At 39.7% G+C, this 24522-nt stretch overlaps 2 protein-coding genes across 2 annotated transcripts in view; one reads left to right on the top strand and one right to left on the bottom strand.

Annotated features, from left to right (window-relative positions):
* The window catches only part of ACOXL (acyl-CoA oxidase like), a 348558-nt gene extending 346279 nt beyond the window's left edge, over nt 1–2279 (bottom strand). Inside the window, exon 1 of the mRNA XM_078056280.1 lies at nt 1851–2279. The gene's annotated coding sequence lies outside the window, so the exon portion shown is untranslated. The remainder of the gene's footprint in view (nt 1–1850) is intronic.
* Nucleotides 2280–2467: 188 nt separating this feature from the next.
* BUB1 (BUB1 mitotic checkpoint serine/threonine kinase) overlaps nt 2468–24522 on the top strand; it is a 44054-nt gene continuing 21999 nt past the window's right edge. The window contains exons 1-14 of the mRNA XM_036070990.2: nt 2468–2559; nt 6459–6518; nt 6597–6735; nt 7782–7978; nt 10042–10085; nt 10680–10777; nt 12923–12975; nt 13069–13253; nt 14710–14861; nt 19857–20116; nt 21921–21979; nt 23267–23395; nt 23491–23601; nt 24381–24480. Of these exons, the coding sequence (XP_035926883.1) occupies nt 2534–2559; nt 6459–6518; nt 6597–6735; nt 7782–7978; nt 10042–10085; nt 10680–10777; nt 12923–12975; nt 13069–13253; nt 14710–14861; nt 19857–20116; nt 21921–21979; nt 23267–23395; nt 23491–23601; nt 24381–24480 (1613 nt within the window). The 5' untranslated portion in view covers nt 2468–2533. The remainder of the gene's footprint in view (nt 2560–6458; nt 6519–6596; nt 6736–7781; nt 7979–10041; nt 10086–10679; nt 10778–12922; nt 12976–13068; nt 13254–14709; nt 14862–19856; nt 20117–21920; nt 21980–23266; nt 23396–23490; nt 23602–24380; nt 24481–24522) is intronic.

Raw genomic sequence — 24522 nt, 5'->3', positions numbered from 1 at the left:
TCATGTGACAACCCAAGAGAGTTCAGGAATTCAGTGGAGAACCTTATGAGGTTATAGGATAGTGGAAGTCAGAGAAACACAAAGACAAGGAAGCAGATTTCTTTTTTCATTTTACAGGAAACTGATAGCCAGATTGAGTTTGAGTCATGGGGCACCTGAGTTGGTTAAGCATCCGACTGTTGATTTCGGCTCAAATCATGATCTCAGGGTTGTGAGATGGAGCCCTGCATTGGGCTCCACACCTGCTTAAGATTCTCTCTGTCCGTCTCCCTCTTTCACCCCACCCCCTCTAAAAAAAAAAAAAAAAAAGAGTTTGAATCATTTGCCCATTTGCTGCTCCTTGGGAAAGTTGAAGTTGGAGCTCCTCCCCTGATGTGGCCTGGCGTCCCTCCTCCAGTAAGTTTGGAGATTATGATACTGAAATAACAAGTCACTGAAAACCCAAATAAAAATACTTTATCTATTGGCCTTCCTAAAAATTTAGAGAATCTGTTAGTCAATTTACATAGTGATTTAATATTGAAATTAGCAGATAAATTAGAGTTTTAAAGAAAGAGGGCACATTCCTGCCCCTGAAGCAGAAAAGGTGTACTTTACACATAACTAGACCTGCTGTTCCCCAAAGGCCCAATTACTATCATGATCAAGTACAAACTCCTTAATTTAGCACTCAAGATTTGACATCAAACTATCAAACCAGTCTTTCAAAAAGAATCTCCACTACTCATTAACAGGAGTTCTCCAGGGTGATCCTTCAGTTTACACCAAGAATGACCTCCTCCATGCTCTCCCCCAGTCCTGTTTCCTTTGGCCCCTTCTGCTCCTTCCCTTGGCTTTGGAGTTTGTCCCCACCTCACCCCGCCCCCAAGTAGGCTGTGAGCCACTCCTGAGTGGAAGAAAGGACCCCAGGCCGTGTAGCTGGCACTCTTCACTGACACCCTGGCCCTCCTCCGCTGGGCTATGGCTAATGTGGGCAATTCCCCAGAGCTCTTCTTTATTCTTTGTAATAGATTCTGCCCTGGGCAGATCACCACTATGGAAGAAAAAAGTCTAACCCAACAAAAAACCTAAACCTTGTGTGCAGGTGTCATGAGAAACTTTCAAAGCCACTTATTTAAAAAATGCTATGATAGTAAGGGAGAGATCCAACCCCCTTCAAGGCCCAATTCAAGCTCCACCTTCCTCATGAAGTTTTATGTGACAGACAGGCCCCATTTCCCCTCCATCCTCTGGATCTCCTAACAGATAATCTGAACATTAATATGGCATGTAATACATGTGTATACCACCTTTAAATAGTTTTCTATGACTGCATCATCATCTCCCAGACAAAGCCCTTAGCTTCTTAAGGAAGGATCTGTTTGAGTTAGACAAGGTTGTAATTAGATATAAATCCAGTGACATCTGGTATATGATGGATGCTCAATCAACATTTCTTAATTGATGACTGAGCCGCTATCAGACACAAGCTGAAAACCTCAATGAGTGCAACAATCTGTTAATTTCTGTGATGGTTAGCAGAACCTAACATTTGTCTAAAGACCCCAGAGTGAGCACCCTCTCTGTTTTAAGTACTACAAATCGGATTCTTGTGTAGATTCAAATTGGTCAACACTCTGGAAGGAACCCTGGACTGAGAGCATCAGGATTTCCAAAAGCTGCTATTTTTTAAGGGCCTTAAGAGAGCAAACACCCACACAGCTTCTGCAAAAGGAAGGTAATCGCATTAATAACTCTTTGTATTTTACTTGCATTGTTATGTGACTTTTGGAACAACCTGGAGAGGTAGAATGGGAAGTCATTAAAGTCGAAGGGGCAGAGAACACTAGGTTGATTCTTTTCCAACTCACTTTTAGGCAGGAAGCATCAGCATATTACATATTTCTTCTTAGACATCTGGACTCCTTCACAAAGAGGTCTCTTCATTTGTAACTCCTGAGAACTTGGGTCTCCAGAGCTCCTAGTTCCACAGAAGATGTTGAAAGTTTCCTTGTTGGCCTTCTATAATCTATCAAACTCTTCCATTCTTATTTTAATTGCCATTTGGATGTAGGAACAGCCCCCGGGACCTTGAGCCCTCCTCCGCTCTGGGGCACCCATACAGCTTTTCGGATGAGTTAAATCAAGCCCAGAGGTCTGCGAGAGTACTAACACATCATCTTCATATGCCATATATCATCTACATAACCAGCCCTGAAGCGTTTACCGACGTGCCCTCACACTGTAGTCACTAAGCCAAAATTCTAGGGCTCCCTCTCCGCGCGGTACTTCAAAATCCAGCCTGCACTTAGCGGGCGGGGAGCTTACGGTTCGACAGAGGACTGCGGGGCAAGTGGGAGGAACTAGCGGTGAGCGGGGGAAGGCGGGACAAATGTCTCCCGGCAACGGCCCCGGCGATTGGCCAGCCCGTCTGCAGCCGAGGCCAGTGGCCAGGCGCCCGTTGCACCGAGTGCGGCTGCGCGGGAGATTCAAATCGGTAGCGGCTTCTCGCCGGCGGCGCGGGTGGGCTGCTGTTGGCCCGCGTCCTCTCGCCATGGATAACCCGGAAAATGTCTTTCAGTAAGTGTCGGTCTGGTGGGATGGGGGCGAGGCGGGGGCGCAGGCTCCGGCTGTGGACCGAGGAGGGGGCTGGGGTACCTAGGATTCGGGGTCTGCAGGTCCCCGCCCGGGCCGGCCGCAGTCCTGCCTCCTTTTGCCCCTCCCGCCCCTTTCCGTGGCTTTGGTGTGTTTCCTCCCCGCCCTCACTCCTACCCAGCCAGGCTGTGGGCCACTCGTGGGTCGTGGAAAGGACCCCCGACCGTGTAGCTGGCGCTGTCCGCTGAGACCCCGGCCCTCGTCCTCCGAGCTGCGACCACGGTGGCAGTTTAGGGGGATTTGGCCAATTCGTGAGGCCCTCGGAGCTCTCGGTTCATCTCTGTAAGGAATCCGCTCTGGGCAGATCGTCGCCGTGGGAGAAAAAAGTCTAACCTAACAAAAACCCTAAGCCTTGCGTGTAGGTTTCATGAGAAAGTTTCAAAGCCACTTAATTAAAAAAAAAAAAAAATCTACAGTAGGGAGAGAACTTAAAATAGCTCTTACCCATAATCCCACAATCAATTTGAAAAAAGTCTTTGAATAACCTGAACTTTATTTTTTTGTAATAACGTGAACTTAACAAAAAAAGCTATGCTTATTGTCATTTAGGTTAACCTGCTAACAATTTCTTACATTCCCACACCTTTGCTTTATGACTTTAGGTGATTTATCTAGATTGTTTCAAAAGCATTTTAAACAGTTAAGTCATATGTGACAGGAAGTAAAACTGGTTAGTTTTATCAGCACCAGGGCAATTTACTCTCTTGGGGATCAGAAGACCAAGATCATTAAGTACAGCCAAAGTAAAAACCTGTTTGCTTTAAGACTTCTCTAGCCAGCAAACTATTTCACTTTTAGAAGCTTGTTTTTCCCCATTTTAAAAGGGAAATCAGGTATTTCTGACCTTATTTTGACTTTGTAAAGACTAATTTGCTCCAGTGAACTGGATGTTTTTAGTATTCATTTACAAAGTGTATTCAGGCCATTTTACTAGGAAATGTGGTTGTTATTGGAATGTGAAATGTTTATTTGGGCCAGCCTATTATTAACATATATTTTGGGGGAGAACCTATGAGGCATGAGAAGGAAATTAAAATTTAGAAGTAATTACTTTTTCATTTTTAAAAATAAATAATACATTTATTTGGTTTTTAAAAAAGATTTAAAAAAGTATTCACTGAGATTTATTATGCCTGTCTACTCTCCCAATCCCTGATATGGAACTATTTTTCTAATTTATTTTTCAAATGTTTATTTTTGCAGATATATTTATATTGTAATATTACATTAGTGTGTCTATATAGGCATGCATATATGTGTGTGTATCAATGGGTGTATATGTATATGTATGTACAGTTCCTGCCTTTATTTCTTGTAAAGTGTAGCTTTTTTTGTTTAACAGTATCCTTGGAGAGCTTTATCAGTATATAGAGCTCTTTCTCAATCTATTTTACAACTGCATATTTCATGTACCATAATCTAAAAAGTCTCCTATTTATGGATCTTTGGGTTATTGACAGTCTTTCGCAAATAGAGCTGCACTGAAAAATCTTGTACGTGTGGCATTTTGCACATAGACAAATATATCTGTTTTCTAGATTCCCAGAAGTGGATTTGCTGGATCAAAAGTAGATCCATCTAAAACAGCATGGAGGTTCCTCAGAAAGTTGAAAATAGAGCTACCGTATGACCCAGCAATTGCACTACTGGGTATTTACCCCAAAGATACAAATGTAGGGATCCGAAGGGGCACGTGCATCCCAATGTTTATAGCCGTAATGTCCACAATAGCCAAACTATGGAAAGAGTCTAGATGTCCCTCAGCAGATGAATGGATAAAGAAGATGTGGTGTACACACACACACACACACACTGGAATATTATGCAGCCATCAAAAAAATGAAATCTTGCCATTTGCAACGACGTGGATGAAACTAGAGGGCATTATGCTAAGCGAAATAACTCAAGCAGAGAAAGACAATTATCATACGATCTCACTGATGTGAGGAATTTGAGAAACAAGACAGGATCATAGGAGAAGGGAGGAAAAAATGAAACAAGACAAAACCAGAGAGGGAAACAAACCCTAAGAGACTCTCAATCTCAGGAAACAAAACTGAGGGTTGCTGGAGTGGAGAGGGGTGGGAGGGATGGGGTGGCTACATGATGGACATTGGGGAGGGTATGTGCTATGGTGAGCGCTGTGAATTGTGTAAGACTGATGAATCACAGACCTGTACCCCTCAAACAAGTAATACATTATATGTTAATTAAAAAAAAAAAAAAGTAGATCTATCCGTAATTTTGGCAGATATTACCAGTTCCCTTAGCAGGGATCAAGAGTACTCTCACCTGCAAGCAAGGTGTGAGAGTGCCTGTTTCCCACTGCTTCATCTGTACACTGTTGCCACATTTTTTTAGTTTTGCCAATCTGGTAGGTGAGAAATTGTATCTGAATGAGGTGAATTTCTCTTATAAGAGGTTGAGTATTTTCCTTTGGAATGCCTTTTATTTATTTATTTATTTATTTTTTATTGTTTCCCCCCAATTTCTAAAAGCTCTTTTTTTATACCATTTTATCATTTCTCTTTTGACTCTGCTTGATGTTGTGTTTATTTGACATGTAGAAGCTTTTTATTTATATATGTTTACTTTATTGAGCTTTTCTTTTGTGGCTTCTAGATTTTGAGTCATAAGAAGCATTGATTTCATTGGTATACAGATATGATAGCCAGGAGAAAGTATTGCTTTCAGATCCTGTGATCCGTGTAATTTCTCTGATAGAAAACCTGAAGTCTTTCTTAGCTTGACTCTCTCATACCCATAAGCAATCCCATAGGCAAGTCCCATTGTTTCTTTCTCCAAAGCACCCCAAATTCCATGCTTGCACTGTTCCCACCCTGGTCCAGCTGGGACTGTTGTAGCTCCCTAACTGGTTTCCCACTTCTGTTCCCATTCCCCATCCCCTTTGCTTAAAGGGGCAGAATGGATGTTTTAAATGCACATTACATGTTGTCAGCCCACCCTTCTAGCCCTTCACACTTAAATAGCTGCATAGCTCTCTGGCACTGATCAAGTGTCACCACCTCAGGGAGAATGGCCTTTCCTGACCACTCTATCTAAGAATTGTAACTCTTGTCACACTCTTACCTCATCTCCCATTTTGTTTTGTTTTGCTGTTTTTTCCCTAAGTGCTGAATGTCACCTGACTTTATTTCACATATTTCTGTTTGTTTATTTGTTCGTTTGCTCCCCTAGCACCTCAGCTCCCTTAGAGAACTTTTTTTCACTTGGCTGATTTTTTTTTTTTTTTAAGCTGTGGTTGGGAATGCGGAAGTAGCAGCAAGCAGAGGGAGCCATAGTGGCTGATTTATGAACATTGCCATTATGTGTTCTTTGTCAGGGACGCAGTGTTGCATTGAGGCCCAGAAAGCAAACTATGTGGAGACCTGATTGGTGGTATCCTACTCTCCCACACCCACTCACAAGCCCCCTTCAGGTCTCCTAGCCAAGTCTCAGCCAAGTTTCTGAGCAGCAAGGGGAGGGGTCCCACCATTTGAGGAATAACAACAGGTGGACACTGCCCCTCAGGATGGTAGTGACATTGGGCATCAGTGACAGGAGAAGGAGATTCTTAGGGATAGAGCCTGGGATCCTCTTCCAGCTGCCTCTTACATAAGGGCTAACTTCAGGGGCTTGGGTCTTGCTTTCTTCTGGAAAAATAACTGCGTCTGAGTTTTCTGACCACTTCTAAGTGAATAAACTTTCAATTTTTAATATAGCATTTGAACTGGTATTTAAGATTTCCATTTTAAGGTGTGTAAATGAGAAACATTTTAGGAATCATCCCTAATAAGTCATGTGCATATTTTTCTCTGTTCTAGAATGTTTGAAGCCCACATGCAGAGCTACAAGGGCGATGACCCACTTGGTGAATGGGAAAGGTTAGCATTTAGTTTATTTTTTTCCTTTAAACAAACTATATGCTGCCCTGAAAATTAATATTATCCATATTTTTCTAGTTACATGCAGTGGGTAGAAGAGAACTTTCCTGAGAATAAGGAATACTTGACAACATTATTAGAACATTTAATGAAAGAATTTTTGGATAAGAAGAAATACCACAATGACCCAAGATTCATCAATTATTGTTTAAAATTTGTAAGTATACTTTCAGATGTATAATCAAATCTGTAATCCTATTGTACTTCTGCTTGTTTCCCAGATTTAAGATCATTTTAGACTGCCTTATTTAATTTTAATTTAATTTTAGGTATTTATTTTTTTAAAGATTTTATTTATTTGACAGAGAGAGACAGCAAGAGAGGGAACACAAGCAGGGGGAGTGGGAGAGGGAGAAGCAGGCTTCCCGCGGAGCAGGGAGCCCAATGTGGGGCTCGATCCCAGGACCCTGAGATCATGACCTGAGCCGAAGGCAGACCCTTAACGACTGAGCCACCCAGGCACCCCTAGACTGTCTTATTTTAATTCCTCTGTTTCCAGTCATAAATTTTTAAAAGTTGTATGGCCAGCGATGTGTATTTTGGAAGCTTTTGGCTTCTGTATTGCAGAGTCAGCAATTTAATTTTAAAACCCTCCTCTATCAAGTCTGTAAGTGTTAGGACATGAAACCATTAAATTGAAAGGGTGTTGAATGAGAGGGGTGTGGGGTGGAAGGATAAGCAGGCCCTGCCAGGTACTCAGAGGGTTCGTTGTGAATAATTAAGAAAATATTAACCCTTGGGAACTAAATTTAACACTAAAAGGAAAAGGCTGCCTCAGGTTAGGCGTTCAAAGGTTGGGTCTCTTCAGTCTTGAAATGAAGGCTTTGGGGGCAGGAGTTCTAATAATCATGAGTGGATCGAGTTAAGATGGATTTGTTCACTAAGTTACAGGGTACTATGATTTGAGGCACCCTATGGCCCTTGAGCAGGCTCCGATTAAGACAACCGTCACACTTACATCATGAGCCATTATGGAAGTCACTATCCTGGGAATTAGTGTGGGTAATTTCGGGGACATTGAATGTCAAGGAAAGAAAGAAGCTTAATCTTTAGGTTTGCTGTCAGAGAGCCGCATAAGCCTTCCCCCGACAGTATAGCCTGAAGCCTCCATGAAGACTGAACGTGGAGGGTGGCTGGGCTCTGGGCCATACTTAGACCAGCAATTCCTTTGTTCTTGTATCTGTTTGCCTTGGGCTTCTGTAGGCTCAGTACAACAGCGACCTTCATCAGTTCTTCGAGTTTCTGTACAACCACGGGGTCGGGACCACGTCGTCTCCTCTGTACGTCGCCTGGGCGGGGCATCTGGAAGGCCTGGGAGAGCTGCAGCGAGCCAGTGCTGTTTTTCGGAGAGGGCTTCAAAACCAGGCTGAACCAGGAGAGCTGCTGCGGCAACACTACAGGTAGTCTGAAAACAAAAGCCGGGGCGCCGGGGTGACGCGGTCGGTTGGGCGGCTGCCTTCGGCTCCGGTCATGATCCCGGGGTCCTGGGATCGAGCCCCGCGTCCCTGCTCGGCGGGGAGTCTGCTTCTCCCTCTGTGCCTCCCCCTGCTCGTGCTCACCGTCGCTCTCTCTCAAATAAACAAACAAAATCTTAAAAAAAACAACTCTACATGGTATTCCGTACTTGGAAATGTCATGTTTGCTCTTAAAAATCTTCCGTTATTAATCTGTTTGTATGGAAAATCCTTCTCATTGTGAAAATGTGGATAATACAGAATAGTATGAAGAAAAGGAAATTGCCCAGAAATATTACTGTCAACATTTTGGTGCATTGCCTTCCAGTATCTTTTCCTACGCCTGTGTGTGTGTCCTTGTATTTGTGTATTTTAAGAGTAAATCATATTGTAGGTCTGTTATGTATGCTGAGCTTTATACTGCCCTTAAGAAATTAGGAACTTTTCTACTACTTATAAAGCAAGGTGTGAAATCTGTCCCAGAGTTATGTCATAATTGAAGTGTTCTCTAAATCAACATTTAAGATATTTTCAACATTTTGATTTTTATAGAGAACAACATAGTGAATATCTTCATGAATAACTCTATTTTTCACAACTTTTATTTTTTTTCTGTGATTAAATATACCTCATTTAGGAAATTTTGAAAATACAGAAAACTAAAGAAGCAGAAGAAACCTGGCATTGTAGTTTGGCATATTTTTCTCTGCTTGTTATATAGGATTTACAGGCATGCTTTAATACACCTGCAGCTTTGTGTCACGGTCTTTTTCCTTTATCATAGAGTTATCTCCCAATTTTTTCCTATTTTATCTCGTTCCTTCTGATAGATTCTCAGAATTGAAACTATCTAGTCAAAGGGTGTATGAAGAGTTTTTAAGTTTTGTGGTACATGTAACCACATTCCCTGCTCGAAAGGTTATACCAGTTTTTTGCTGGCCCACTCTCTAGCAGCATATGAAATAACTTATCTCATTGTATCCCTTGCTAGCATTTAATATGCTCATTGTTTTCCACTTTGCTACAGTGCTCATGTTTTTTTTTTAAACTTTATTATGAGAATTTTCAAGCATAGGTTAAAAAAAAGAAAAATTAGTATAATGAACCTCCCATTTACCTATCACCTACTTTTAATAATTATGAACATTTGATCATGTTTTTTCTATGCTGAAGAATTTAAGGCAAATCCAAGACAACAAAATATTTTAACCCAAACACATAAACATCTTTAAAAGTGGTTTTTTTTACAGAACCTTAATGCCATTTTCACACCTAACAAATTTTAACTATAATTCCTTAATATCCTCTAATTTTCAGTCACTCCTCATCATGTAAAGCATTGTGTTGTTTTTTGTTTTTTTTTTAACTGTTGGTTTGTTTGAACTAAGAGTCACAAGGTTTGACATTTGGTTGTACATTTTTAGTCTCTTTATACTATACACTCTTGCTCACATCACCCAAAAATGTCAGATTTGGAAGTTGCATATTACTTGGCAGGTGAGTTGGTGTGTAAAGGTGTCATGAAATGACATATTTAAAAAGTTCTCACAGCATGAACAATAATATATCTGCCTTTTGAATTGGTGGTCTAAGTTTTGGACTCCTTTCTTCTAAATATTATGTTCATTACGTTCCAGATGTGTAGAATGCCTAAGATAGGGAGCTCAAGCACCCCATGTTGTAACATTTGCAGACTTGATACATGGAGGAGGAGGGTACATTTGTTATGTGAGTTTGAGAAATACAACATAAACCAGGCAAAGGGGGGAGTTTTTCTAATGTAGTGTATTGGGTATGAAGAAAATCCCAGAATTTTTTTTTTTTATTTTGAAGCAATTCTAAAATTCAACTTGACATTCTCTCTTGATCTCAGTCTTCACTAGGTTGTGATAAGTTGTCTTGATTGGTTGAGATCAATCTAGATAGGTAGATTTGGTTTTCGCTTTAATACAAATACGTATTAAACTAAGTCTGTAATCTATATTGATGCTTTCACTCCTGTCATTCAGGTTATTCCAGGCACGCCTTACTGAAACGCATTTGCCAACTCAAGGTAAAATAATGCTTTCTAAAATGTCTAAGTTGTTAATAATGTAGTCTCTGATTTACGCTGCCTTTTTCTCCCCTAAAAAAAAAATTCATCCAGTGTTTATTGACTGTATTGTCTTAGGTAATGGGGAAGGCACCCTGGTAATGATGCCTCGCAAAAATCCCACCACAGGGTTGTGTCGTAGCAATGTAAAAGAGCACACCCACAAGAAAACTTGATTGCATTATATTTTGGGGATTTAAAAAAAAAAAAATCAAAATTGCCCAAAGTAGAGGACAAGACTTACTCTCAAGTCCATCTGTTCTGAATTGAATCAAATGTGTTTAATGCAACTTTTGAAGAAATGTTGTCATTTTTTTTTAGAAATAAAGATTACATTTCAGCAATAAGCATCAACTATTCCATCCTGTTGCTTAAATTATCTCTATATTTCTCTTATCCAAAAGGAGTTTTAGTTACATTTTCTGAGACAGTAGTCAATGAGTTGATTTATTTCTTATGCTACTTACTGAAAGACCTGGGGAATGTAATTTGTAATAATTTTATTTAATATGGTTTTACCCTTGTTTCTCTTTATTTCATCCTTTCCCCCCATAGCTAGAACCTCAGAACCTCTCCATAATGCTCAGATTTTAAACCAAATGACATCAAAATCAAATCCAAGAAATAACTCAGGCTGCATTTCTAAGAATCAGGTAATAATAACATTCTTGGGGGGCGCCTGGGTGGCTCAGTTGGTTAAGTGACTGCCTTCGGCTCAGGTCATGATCCTGGAGTCCCGGGATCGAGTCCCACATCGGGCTCCCTGCTCAGCAAGGAGTCTGCTTCTCCCTCTGACCCTCCTCTCTCTCATGCTCTCTGTCTCTCATTCTCTCTCTCTCAAATAAATAAAATCTTAAAAAAAAAAAAATAATAATAATAATAATAACATTCCTGGGTTATATGGAAACCGGGAATGACTTTGAACGGTCATCCAGCTGCCTTTTCACATCCACTTCGACATCTCATTTGTTTGACCTTGTCCGTATGACTCTAACCTCTCTGTCAGCTACCTGTCGTCATCTACCACTGCTCACCTCAGATATTAAATTTAAATAAGTTACTGTCTGGCCTTCACTTCCTGTGTTTATCTGACTTAGGGCCTCCCACTATATATATAACCTTCTGTCTTCACTTCCTCTCCAGCAGCTTCTCCCCTCCTTTGTCCGCCAGCCTCCCTCACACAGGCCAGGAATCCCTCCTACACTGGAAAATACCCACCTGGGGGCTTCTGAGCCCTGCTTAAAACTCAGGAGCTTGGATTGATGGTGCCTATCACCTCAACCAGGGCTTTCCTCATCCTCAGAAATTATGTTTCCAGTTTCCTGGTTCACTCTTTGTATTTTATGTATTTCTTATGTGTCCCATTTCACTCTCTAATGCCACACGATAGTGATTTTAAGCTTCTCTTTACTTTCCTCAAACTTGGGACCTGGCAGTCATAACCTCTTCTTCAGGAGCTGGCAAAAATAGTATTTTCATGAGACAACAAAAGCCCTTAGATGACATCTGTCAATTTTCTGCCACTAACCAATAAATGGAACTGCACCCTCCCTGCCATCACAGTTGGGAAAAATGGTCTTCCGCTTTGCTTGTCCTTCATCCTCCTTAAGATTTTTGCCCTGTTGAGATTTCTTCTGCTCAAGTCTTTGCTTCCCTCAGCCTTGTTTTCCAGCATTTATCCTCTTCACGGTACAATTGCTCTTTCAGTTTGCTAAGGACCTCCTTTCAGCTCAATCCAATGGAAATGCTTCTGTTCTTAGTGCATGTGTGCAAGTTTTATTAATGTCACACATTCCTAGACGTGGAATATGCATTTCTCACCTTGATAGAAACTCAGACTATCTCATTTTACATTCTACACGTTTGCCAGTCTGATTGCTTCCTATTGACCCAACTATGTAAATTTTTAAACAGCAGAGATGGGTCTTATTTATGGTCACATTTCCAGGACGTAGCTCAAGACACAACATGTATGAGATATTCAGTAAATATTTGTTTAGGAACTCCTGAGGATAGAATGGTACTAGAAGAAAATTTTTTATTTTTTTTATTAATGTAGAATTTTAGAATATTAATCCCATAAACATAGGCGCTCTGACGCAGCTCCTAGTCTATCAGTTGGAGGGAAATAATGCTCTTCTCTACTACCAAGTAGAAATTTTTCCAGGAGGGGGAAGTAGCAGAGGCAGAGGGAGAGAGAATCTAAAGTAGGCTCCACGCCCAGTGTGGAACCTGACACAGGGCTGATCTCACAACATTGAGATCATAACCTGAGCCAAAATCAAGAGTCGGATGCTTAACTGAGCCCTCCAGGTACCCCCTAAGTAGAAATTTTTTTAAATCACTTTCTTATTGGACTCTTTAATTACAAAAGTTATAAGGTTAATAATAATTAATATAATTAATTGGTTATAATTAAATTAATCATAATTTTAACGAACATATATAAATCTAGTTGATGATTAGGGCAACTGAGTGGCTCAGTCAGTTGCGTGCCCGACTCTTGGTTCCAGTGCAGGTCATGATCTCAGTGTTGTGAAAAGTCGGGCTCCAGGCTCAGTGCAGAGTCTACTTGGGATCCTCTGCCTTTGCCCCTCCCCCTGTGCTTGCTCGCTTGAGCTCTCTCTTTCTCTCTCTCAAATGAATAGGTAAATAAAATCTTTTAAAAATAAAAAATGAATAAATCTAGTTGATGATTAAGAAGCCCTTCCAACGCTTTCATATGTTTTGTGAAATACTTTGGGTGACAGTTTCTTTTCAGTTAAGTGAATACTTATGTTCCTTTTCTGTCTTTTTAGGGCTCAGAAGTTTCTGGGGTAGTATCTTCAGCTTGTGATAAAGAGTCGAAAAAGCAAGTATAACCTGTGCAATAATCTATTACTTAGTTTCCTTTGAGAGCTGTTTTAGTACGATGTGGTAAATAATACATTTTCCCCCATTATAGGGAACAAAGGGTGATCATGATTTCTAAATCAGAATATTCTGCACAAGCATCTTCAGCAGCCAGAGCTGATGTTCAGCAGGTTGTTATGTATTGTAAGGAGAAGCTCATTCGCGGAGAATCAGAATTTTCCTTTGAAGAGCTGAGAGCCCAGAAATACAATCAACGGAGAAAGCATGAACAATGGGGTACTTGCACTCTTAATGATTTGAGATACTCTTATGTCACTGAAAATAGGAACCTTTGAGTAAACTACCTTTTTAAACAGGTGATTGACTAAGCTGAAAGAATCTGTAAAAATGTCTCTAGCTCATCTATGAAAAGCCTAGAAATCTTTGTTAAATACAAGTGTAACAGCCACCTGTGTCCAGGGACTAAACTGATGTCTTGACAGCAAAGCTCAGAGTTGAAACAGCGCTGACATAGATAAAGTAGATAGACCAATGTTGCCTTCACTTTTAGTGATGTTTTAAGCTTTTAAATATTACCTGTATGGGTTTGAACTTCTGTATATAGTACTTTTAAACTGATAAGTCAGTTATTTGTGCTGTGAAAGGGTTAAGTCAGGAAGTGGAGTTGAGAAGAGATTTTCTAAAATCTGCAAGTACAACAAAGGAGACATTGAGATGGAGCCCTCTGATCAAAGTGCCCTGTCATTTATGGCTATCTAGCAGGTCATGTTTCGCTCCTCACGGGAAAACCATGCATGTTAACACCGATATCTGTGCGTGTCTCCATGGTAACAAGGTGGACGTGAGCGAGGAAAGTGAACCTTTGTTCACTCAGGGCGTTTACACCATTTAAGCCATTTGGACGATAGCTCTCTGTTGGCCTTTTTTTGGTTTATCATTTCTCATTTGTTCAACAACTGAGAAAATAGGCAGTTAACACTCCCATTTTGTGTCATGCACAGATGCATTTTTCTTTCACACACTGTGACCTAAGGTCTTAGCCAGAGGATTTGATTTGCATGTGATGTGGTCACGTTAAGCGTCACTGCAGGTGGCACTAACTGCCATGCACGTGATGCACTGAAATTTCAGTGCATTCGACTCCTAGTTCTCCTTAGAAAGCACCTAGAGATTTAGATCTTTTAAAGTGTTCCACTTTCTTTTTTTTTTTTTTTAAGATCTTATTTATTTATTTGACAGAGAGAGACATCGCAAGAGCAGGAACACAAGCAGGGGGAGTGGGAGAGGGAGAAGCAGGCTTCCCGCCAAGCAGGGAGCCCAATGTAGGGCTTGATCCCAGGACCCTGGGACCATGACCTGAGCCGAAGGCAGACGCTTAACCGACTGAGCCACCCAGGCGCCCTAAAGTGTTCCATTTTCAAATGATTTGCAGGATCACGACTGTTTTAGAAGAAGTGATTGATACCATACTGTGCTATTACCAAATATTTTTATTGATCAATATGTAGATTTTTATAACCTACATGTCCTGAACCTACAAGTAATCATTCTGAAGGCAGGTAAAAATTATAACTAAGAGGTAATATACCTTTCAGTTCTGATAACCTAAAACACATGGAAAAGACTAGTAAAAAAATTGCCATCCTAAAGATAAACTTTCACTCGTTTTTTGTGTATTCCCCTGATGACCTGAATTTAAACTTGCATGGAAACCATGTTCTCTTTCCTAAAGTAAATGAAGATAAACATTATATGAAAAGAAAAGAAGCAAATGCTTTCGAAGAACAACTATTAAAACAGAAAATGGATGAACTTCATAAGAAGTTGCACCAGGTGGTGGAGACGTCACAGGAGAACTTGCCTGTTTTCCAGGAAAGGCCTGAGGTATGTGTGTGCTCTTCACTGAGTGCTTCCCATGCCCAGTGACACTGATTTTTGTTTGTACTTGCTCCTTTCTGGGCCATATTTTTTTTTTTTAAAGATTTTATTTATTTATTTGACAGAGAAAGACACAGTGAGAGAGGGAACACAAGCAGAGGGGAGTGGGAGAGGGAGAAGCAGGCTTCCCGCGGAGCAGGGAGCCCGATGTGGGACTCGATCCCAGGACCCTGGGACCATGACCTGTGCCGAAGGCAGTTGCTTAACGACTGAGCCACCCAGGCGCCCTGGGCCATATTTTTAGACTTAATTCTGATGCTAATGTAGCTACTAGCATTCCAGATTTTTACAATTGGAAACAGAAAGATACTCAAAATGTAAAATGAGAAAAGGAAGTTATAGATTGTGTATGTTTTTGTATGTGTGTATATGTACATATTTTTATGTATTCATATACATGGTCTTTGAAATTTTTTTTTGGACAGTAACTATTTTATAATGAGAATTTGAATATAATTATTTCATTAATTCATCATCTAGATATGTTTTGTTTGCCATTGTTTCATGTTGGAAGAGGGTAAGAGGTGATGAAATTGTTAGACCCATGTATTTTCTTAAAATCATTAATGAATGGGATAGATTGAGAATAAATTTAAGTACATAATGGTGGCTTAAACTTTCACATAGTATATGTCTATCTGTAATACAGGATACAATGAAGATAAACACCTTAATTTCTTTTTTAGATTTTTTCTTTTTATTTACGAGCTTTATAGAAGTATAAGTGAAATATAATAAATTACTTGTATCAAAATTATAAAATTTGCTAAGTTTTGACATGTATATACACTCATAAAACTATCTTCACAATCAAGTTAGTGAACATATACATCACCCCAAAAGTTTTCTTGCCCCTTTGTTCTTTTAGAAAAACATGCTGCATTTGTCTTGCTTCCTGATGTATTCCAGGCATATATCCTTTCTTTTTCTTTCTCTTTCCTTTTTTTTTTTTTTTAATTTGAGTGTAGTTGACACACAACGTTACATTAGTTTTGGGTGTGCAACATAGTGATTCAGTTTCTCTACATGTTATGCTGTGTTCCCCACGAGTGTAGCTACCATCTGTCACCAAAGCAACCATAAGTTGGTTCTCTGTATTTATAGCTCTGATTCTGCTTTTTGTTTGTTTATTCATTTATTTTGGTTTTTAAATTCCACACATGAGTGAAATTATATGGTATTTGTCTTTCTCAATCTGATTTATTTCACTTAACGCAGAACCCTCTAGGTCCATCCATGTTGTTGCAAATGACATGATCTGATCCTTTTTTATGCCTGCATAATGTTCCATTACATATATACATATATATAAATATATATCCCTCTCAAATTAGTGTTTTTGTTTTCTTTGGATAAATATCCAGTAGTGGGATTACTGGACCATATGTTATTTCTATTTTTAATCTTTTGAGGAACCTCCATACTGTTTTCCCCGGTGGCTATACCAATTTGCATTCCCACCAACAGTGCATGAGGGTCCCTTTTCTCCACATCCTCGCCAACACTTACATTTCCTCTCTTTTTGATACTAGCCAATCTGACAGGTATGAAGTGATATCTCATTGTAGTTTTGATTTACATTTCCCTGATGATGAGTGATGTTGAACATCTTTTCATGTGTCTGTTGGCCACCTGTAAGTTTTCTTTGGAAAAATGACTACTCAGGTCTTTTACCCATTTTTTAATCCAATCATTTGGTTTTTCTGGTGTTGACTTGTAGAAGTTCTTTATTTATTTTGGATATTAACCCCTTATTGGATATATCATTTGCAAATACCTTCTCCCAGTAGGTTGCCTTTTTGTTTTGTTATTGTTTCCTTTGCTGTGTAAAACTTTTTATTATGATGTAGTCCAGATGTAGTTTATTTTTGCTTCATGTTTCCCTTGCCTTGGGAGACATGCCTCGGGAGACATATCTAGAAAAATGTTGCTATGACCAATGTCAGAGAAATTACTGCCTGTGTTCCATTCTAGGACTTTTATGGTTTTAAGTATCACATTTAGGTCTTTAATCCATTTTGAGTCTGTTTTTGTTTATGGTGTTGGAAAGTGGTCCAGTTTCATTCTTGTACATGTAACTGTCTAATAACACCTTAATTTCTTACATATTTTGAAAATTATAAAAATGCATGACCATATGATTTTATAAAAGCAATGGAAAGATGTAGATATATTTGTATATATGCATGTGTGTGTATAGTTATATGAATGTAAGTGAATGCCCTCTTTCATTGCTAACTATTGTAGTTTGCATTTTCCAGAACTTTACGGTGCATGAACACATAAAGACGTATACAGTTGAAGTTTCTGTATAAATAAGACTTACTTTCTGCTTTTGCTACCTAACCCATCTTACAGACCTTTCTTTGTTATTACATAGAGGTCTAACTCACTTTAATAACAGCATAGTCTTCTAGCCTACCTTTTTGGAAGGGCATCTATCATGTGAAAACTGTTACAAACCACGCTGCAGTGAACATTCTTGTACATTTGACATTATTTCTCTAAGAAAGATACACAAAAGTAAAATTGCTGCTGAAGTTTGTGCACTTAAAATACTGCCCATCTGCCCTCCAAAAATTTACCATTTTACACTCACATAATAGTGAATAAAAGTATGTGTTTCTTGTATACACTTGGCTAACATTAGCTATCCTAAATATTTTCAACCATCTGATGCGTTTTTTCTAATCACAGGTGAATTTGGACTTTTAACAATACATTCAGTGGCTGTATGTCTTTTTTTAATTGAATTGATGGACTTTGTTCATTTTTCTACTGGATTGTTACATACTTTTTTTTTTTTAAGATTTTATTTATTTATTTGAGACAGAGAGAGAGAGGACAAGCAGGGAGGAGGATCAGAGGGAGAGGGAGAAGAGAGAGGGAGAAACAGGGCTCCATCCCAGGACCCCGGGATCATGACCTGAGCTGAAGGCAGACGCTTAACCGACTGAGCCACCCAGGCATCCCCATATGTTCCTTATGTAGTTGGATTTCCTTTCTTATATAATTTATGTTTTCCCTAGATAGTTCCAAGAAATTGTTAAAATAATTTCCATTATCTTCTTTTGCTATATTTGTGTGGTACATACTTATCAGTTATTTCTCTATAAACACTTGAAGAATCTAGAAATAATGTTTTCATTATGTTTAAGTGCATCAGATGTGCTCTTGTTTCACTTCTCTTGGCCACATGAGTCCCAGAGCTGCCTTTCTGCCTCCAGGCTGGCGTCCAAGCAAGCTGTCTTCCCCTTACTCCTCTCCAGTGGTGTGTCCCTGCTGATTTCTAGTTCCCATGGCATCGTTTCCTTTTAACATCCCCATTTTGGTGCCACACAGTCTCAAAGAGATTTTTCTTTTTCAAAGGTTTTATTTATGTATTTATTTGACAGAGAGAGAAAGAGCATGGGCAGGGGGAGAAGCACACTCCCTGCTGAGCAAGGAGCCCAATGCAGGGCTCAGTCCCAGGACCCTGGGACCATGACCTGAGCCGAAGGCAGATGCTTCACCTACTGAACCACCTAGGCACCCCCAAAGACCTTTTTCTTTTTTTTCTTAAAGCACATATGAGGGATTAATTTTTTGAGATCTTTTGCATGTTTAAAAGCATCTTCTACCCTCACACTTGGGTGATAATTTGGCTGGGCCCGATGTTCTAGAGGGAAATCCTGTTCTCCCAGAATTTTTTTTGGTGTTCCTGCTTTCAGCTCCACTTTCACTTCCATTCTGAGATGTATCTAAATGTCTAAACTTTTCCACACATCAGTCTTCTCCACCTGCTGTTTCAGGTGTTAGAATTTCTTTCCTGTCCTTTTGGTGAGGTTTTGGAGGGAGTAGATGATAAAGCACATGTTTAAGCCACTGTCTTTAACCAAAAGCCTCCTTGTATGGGACTTACTTTTGTGCGTTGTGATAGCATAAGGATGTATTTCCCAAATGCACTGCCAGTTGCCCCTAAATCATTTATTAACAACTCAGCCTTTCCCCATTGATGAGAAATATCTTTATTGCATACTAATTTTTAATATACAAGATCAGTTTCTAAAATGTCTGTACCTTTGTTTTGGTTAATAGGTTTCTTCTTGATCATTCCATATTGTATATTTACCATAGCTTTGTTGTAAGTTTTGATATCTGGTTTAGGAAGTCTGTTCTTTTTTAAAACACTTCTTCGGAATTGAATATTATGATTCTTTTTAATCTTTTAGTTTGGTAGTGAGAAAATGGTATAGGTCATTTCTAATTACTTTTTTTGATAGCTAGTGAAGATGAACTTTATTTTGTCTATTTTTTTGTGAAATAACTACTCTTGCCCTAGATATTTGGTGCTTTTCTTAACAGTTTGTGAAAATACTTTTTTATGGTGAGGAATTAACTCTTGTGTCCTTTAATTTTTTAACATAAGAGTGTACAGTTAGTCTAAGTACATGTGAATAGAAAAACAAAGGTTTTAGGTTAAGAGCTTGTTAACCTTCCCATGTCAGCTGTGTTTTGTGGCAGCTATTATTGCAATTTATATTCACATTTCCTGTTCATTCAAGAGAAAATGGCAACCAGGTGTATTTTAATGGAAGGAATACCATTATGAGCATTTGATGCCATTGATTTGTTGGTCCTCTCTCAAAATTAAGAGAAATAAGATCTTAAATACTGATAAAACTGTAGGGGCTGGTTATTTCAGTGGTTAGGAGTATGAGCTGCCGGTTCTATCTGTGGTTAAGAAGCTACAAAAGCATCCATCAGGTAAAGTGGTCTTCATTGTTGTTGGCTGTTTATTTCAGAATACCTGAAGGGGGGTGAGGATGCCTCAAGGGGAAAGGAAGCTACTGAAGAAGACAGATGCCTTTCTTTGAAAAGCTGTAGTACCTAATTAGTAATATTCTGGACTTAATTGGCTGTGGTATGTTTTTTTGTTTGTTTGTTTGCTTAACATGAAAGGTTAATCCAGCGTGTATGGGGCCCAGTGTATGCTCCCAGCAGGAAGTGAGAACTGCGTCTCTTCCGGCCATCAATCATCAGACCTCAAAGAACATGGGAGAGAAACCCACAGAGACAACTCCTGTTGTTCGTCCTATGGCAGATGCTGTCACTGCCGCTTTGGTGTCCCCGGCCATCAACCAGAGTGTATCTCCTCCTGTTCCTTTGGCAGCCCAGCCAGGGACAGACTCCATGTTTACAGTGGTCAGAAAAGATGACAGGTAAGGCAAAAGTTGTCCTAGAGACGACAGTGACATGAATGGCATCGTCAGCTCCTTTACATGTTCTGCAGTGTCGAGAACAGTATGTAAAAGATGAAGGATTCTTCTTTTTAAAATAATTTTTAGATGGGCGTGTTGTTGAAAAACCGTTACCAAAATAGCCCCAAATCTTTCAGACTTATCTCTCTATTTTTCTTTTAGGGGATTTATTTCATTTCATACTTCTCCCTTGAATTAAAAATTTTCAGTATACTGAAATGCAACACTTTTTTTGTAACTGGAAAATATACAGCTATTTAACTGAAATTGCCTTTCTTGCTGGCTTTGACTGAACACATGGAGTGATTATTACCATCCAGACAGTTTCTTGACATGTGTTCTCATAATCCTTCTGTCTTCATCAGGAGCAATTTGGGATTCAATATCCATTACACGATATGCCAAGATCTTATCTGTATGCTGCTGTGGAGGTCTTTTTTCCCCAATTTTGAGGGGTTTTCCTAGATTTCAGAAATGAAAGTTAATGCTACAGTAACTTGCTTTGTTTAAATTTTTATCTTCGGTGACTTTGGCACGCTCTCTTTACATAGAGCAATTTTATTGATCCGTTAGAAAAAATGAGAGCTCCGGTGTAACTTGCACCCTCCCCTGGGGCTAAACTCCTTAGCATAGATTATGGTTCATGAGTACTGGTTCTTCTCAATATCCAAGATTAACTTTTACCAATGATTTCTCCTGAAAATAAGATTGAAAATGCTTTTTCACTCAGGTTAGGATAATAATTCAGACTTGTGTCCTGTGTCGTCCTGTGTGTATGTAAAAAAAGAACTGTTGTGTCATTGGGGGCTATGACTTCATTCGTTCTTCACTGCTAATGCAATTATAAAATGATAAAAACAAGAGAGCAGTGACAGGCCCAAAGAGATGCTGAGTTTCCAACCGCCCCCAGAGATGGAGTCATGAGGGTGGAGGAGCCAGACACAGCTGTCCCTATAAAACTCTGAAACTCGTTAACCCAGTGAACATTTAGATCTCAGTCCGAAGCACCTCAGAGGGACCCTGACCCTGGCCCAGGCAAGGGACCAAATGGATCCCCTTGGTACTCTCACTAGCTGGGAAAGCTTACCATGGCAGAGAAAAGGTGCCTTTGTCTGGAATCTCAAAGAAAAACTCATGTTTATAAGACAGTTGGGTGGGGATTTGTAAAATTAAGTGGTTGTACTTTTTACTTTACATCCTAACATGGTCCCTGCTGAGGGAATTCTAGTAATGTTAAATTGACAGATGAGGTCCATTATCATGACTGGACTTAAAAAAAAAACAACTATGATATAAATATCTTATGTGCCATTTTTAAAATTTCTTGATAACCCTTCAAGTCTGAAGAACCATGCTCTGTGGCTCTTGACTCATCAAACCAGAGGTGGCACAAGCAGCTAAAACACACCAGTACTTCCCATAACATGACTGGCTAGCTGCATTGGGCACCCAGGCCTGGACCTGGGTGTGAGTCCTTGAGCCTATGTAATAAGTGGGATCACCTGATTTTTAGAGGCCATCATCCTGCCCTACCGCACATAGGAATGATCATCATGATGTTAAAATATAGGCCTGCTGCGTCAAGCCAACATGTAGTAGCTGGCCTTTACCTCAAAAGGAAATGAAAGAAAAAATAAAACATTGTATTTACTTACACTATAGACCTAAGCACTTCCATCTGTATTTTAAGAATAGGCTTGTAATTGCTGACTGTTTTACTGTTCTTTTTGGAGAGTTAGTGCGTCTCAAGAGATTTCTCTTTCAGATGTGTGACTAAAAGTACTCATGAATTCAAGCCACAGAATGGAGCCGAGATAAAAGAAGGTGATGTTTAATTATAATTAATTTGTTTCTGACCTGCTTGCCCAGACTCCTGCAGGTCACTGAGAGATCTGTTTGGTGGCCATGGCTCATGAAGACTTGGGTGAACGTGGGTGTTTGCTTTCCTATTCTTAGAATTTAGGGGTTAGATAAGCCCCAGACCATCTCAAGTAAAGGTAGAAATCCACTTCCCGGTCACATCTTAGTAATTAGAATCCTTTGGAAACTTGATTTTTGAAACCTTTTTTATTAAATTTCTCAGCAGCTTTATCAAAAACAAGAGTCATCTTTAATGCATTATGAGGTAGGAAAGGGAATTAAAAGTTGAACTAGGAGTATTGTAGTTCTCTTAGGTACTACTTTGTTAGAGGCATTTGTGTTGAAGGTAAGTTTTATGAACAAAATAAGATACATCGAATATGCATTCGCTCCCCCCGAGTGACTTTGGCACTCTCTCCAATGACAGTTTAGTGGGGAGCCAAGCTGCTTGAATCCGCCAGCAACCCCTGCATTTAACCAATACTTCCTGTGCGCTTGCTAGACGCCAGGCACCATTCTAGGCAGTTAGGGATGCAGTCAGGAACAGAAAGGACAAAACCCCCACCCGAGCAGAGAGGGAACGAAAGTGTTGGGGGAAAGGGGATTGAAGTTTCAGAAGTGACCAGGAAAGGTGCTCCCAAGGAAAGTGATATTTTGGATAAAGTCTCAAAGGCGGGAGGTGCCCATACAACTAGCTTGGACAACGTGTTTCAGGTGAAGGGAAGAGCAGGTGCAGAGCCCCGAGGGGACTATCCCTGATGGCTTCTAAGCACAGCAAAGAGGCCCAGGTGGCTAGAGTGAATTGGAGAAGGAGGAAGATGAGGTCTGAGTGAACAGGGCCCAGGTTTTGTGGGGCCTTGGATGCCATTGTCTGGATTCCAGCTGAGTAAGATGGAAAGCCAGTCTTAAGATTCATGGTGTGACTATTAACATGTGTTTTTTGGGATATAGTGGAGTGAAGGGTGCTATTTATGACAACCTGCTAATTTGATAATGATCTTAGACCAAGCCACTTAATCTCTTTGAACTCTGATTTCCTTTTCCGTAAGAGGATAATTCTACCTTAGCTACTTCGTGGGACTATTATAAAAATAAGAATGAAAGTGATGCAAGCACTGTAATAACAGAAGTCCTTAGTGATAATTATCAGCAATAATAAAATGTTCTAATTGTAATTTTCTTAATTTGTGTGCCTTTTAAATTATTCTGATTCCTCTACTGGTAATGCATTTTGCCCCATTTCTTTTATAGGGTCTGAAACACATAAGGTTGTTAACACAGGTTCTTTTCACATGACTCCAAACACGTCGCTGGGAATGGTTCAGGCGACCCCATCCAGGGTGCAGCCGTCACCCACTGTGCACACAAAGGAAGCCCTAGGTAAAGCCTTTGGTTTGAATGTGTAGCATCTGGCAACAAATTAATGAAAGCGCTTTTGCAATCATGTTTACAGTGACTCTTTTTATTCTTCTAAGGTTTCATCATGAATATGTTTCAGGCTCCTACACTTCCTGATATTTCTGACGACAAAGATGAATGGCCATCTCTAGATCAAAATGAAGATGCGTTTGAGGCCCAGTTTCAAAGTAATCATTTATTTAAACACTACTAAGTGCAGGAGTTGTGGGTGGTTGCTATAGGAAATATCAAGGATTATACAAGAAGTTGCCCTTTCCTTGGTTAGCTTGTCCCAGAAAGGTAGTGAAATAAAAAATACAACAGTGTTGGAAAAGGTACTCAGTATATGTCATAGATTTGTTTCTTAAAAATAAGTGCTACAGAAGGACAAAGTCCTGGTGAGTAAGGGATGGCCAGGAAAACCTGAACACTTGAGGTGTGACTTGAGCCTTGCCCAGTTGAGGAATGACATGGGTGGAGTGTTAGAGCCCACATTTGTTTACAGTCTTGGGTTTTATGCTGGAAGCCAGAGAGATCGTGATAAAGATAAATAGGATCATTAGACTCAGGAGGCCTTGGAATATAAAGTTAAAAGGTTAATTTTTTCTTATAGGAAATGGGAAACAAGGCCACAGAGAGCATTTTTCAGTGAGGTGACAAGACCAGTGTTTTAGGAGAATGATGAACACTGTGCTTTGCATGTGGCAGGAACTCAAGACCTAGAGGCTTAAGTGTTAAACCCTATGACCATGGTTAGGTCACTTCGTCACACTACAAAGTGACTTATTTGTGTGCCTTTTAAATTATTCTGATTTCTCTACTGGTAATGCATTTTGCATTTGAAAAATGTATCCGTTCTTTTCTGTAAGCTGTTATTTCATTTTCTTATTTGTAGGTGAAGTTTAGCATCAAGTATAGTGTTTTTTCCTAATACACTAATAAAATGCTACTTTTTACTCCAATGCAGAAAATGCAAGGTCTTCTGGGGCTTGGGGAGTCAATAAGATCATCTCTTCTTTGTCATCTGCTTTTCCTGTGTTCGAAGATGGAAACAAAGAAAATTACGGGTAAAGAAATATTGAGTTATTGCTTTATCCCATGTCCACCTG

The sequence above is a fragment of the Halichoerus grypus genome, chromosome 10, assembly GCF_964656455.1.
Source record: "Halichoerus grypus chromosome 10, mHalGry1.hap1.1, whole genome shotgun sequence".
NCBI classification, from domain to species: domain Eukaryota; kingdom Metazoa; phylum Chordata; class Mammalia; order Carnivora; family Phocidae; genus Halichoerus; species Halichoerus grypus.
Note: the sequence above shows the minus strand (reverse complement) of the source record. Positions and strands in the feature narration are given on the sequence as shown.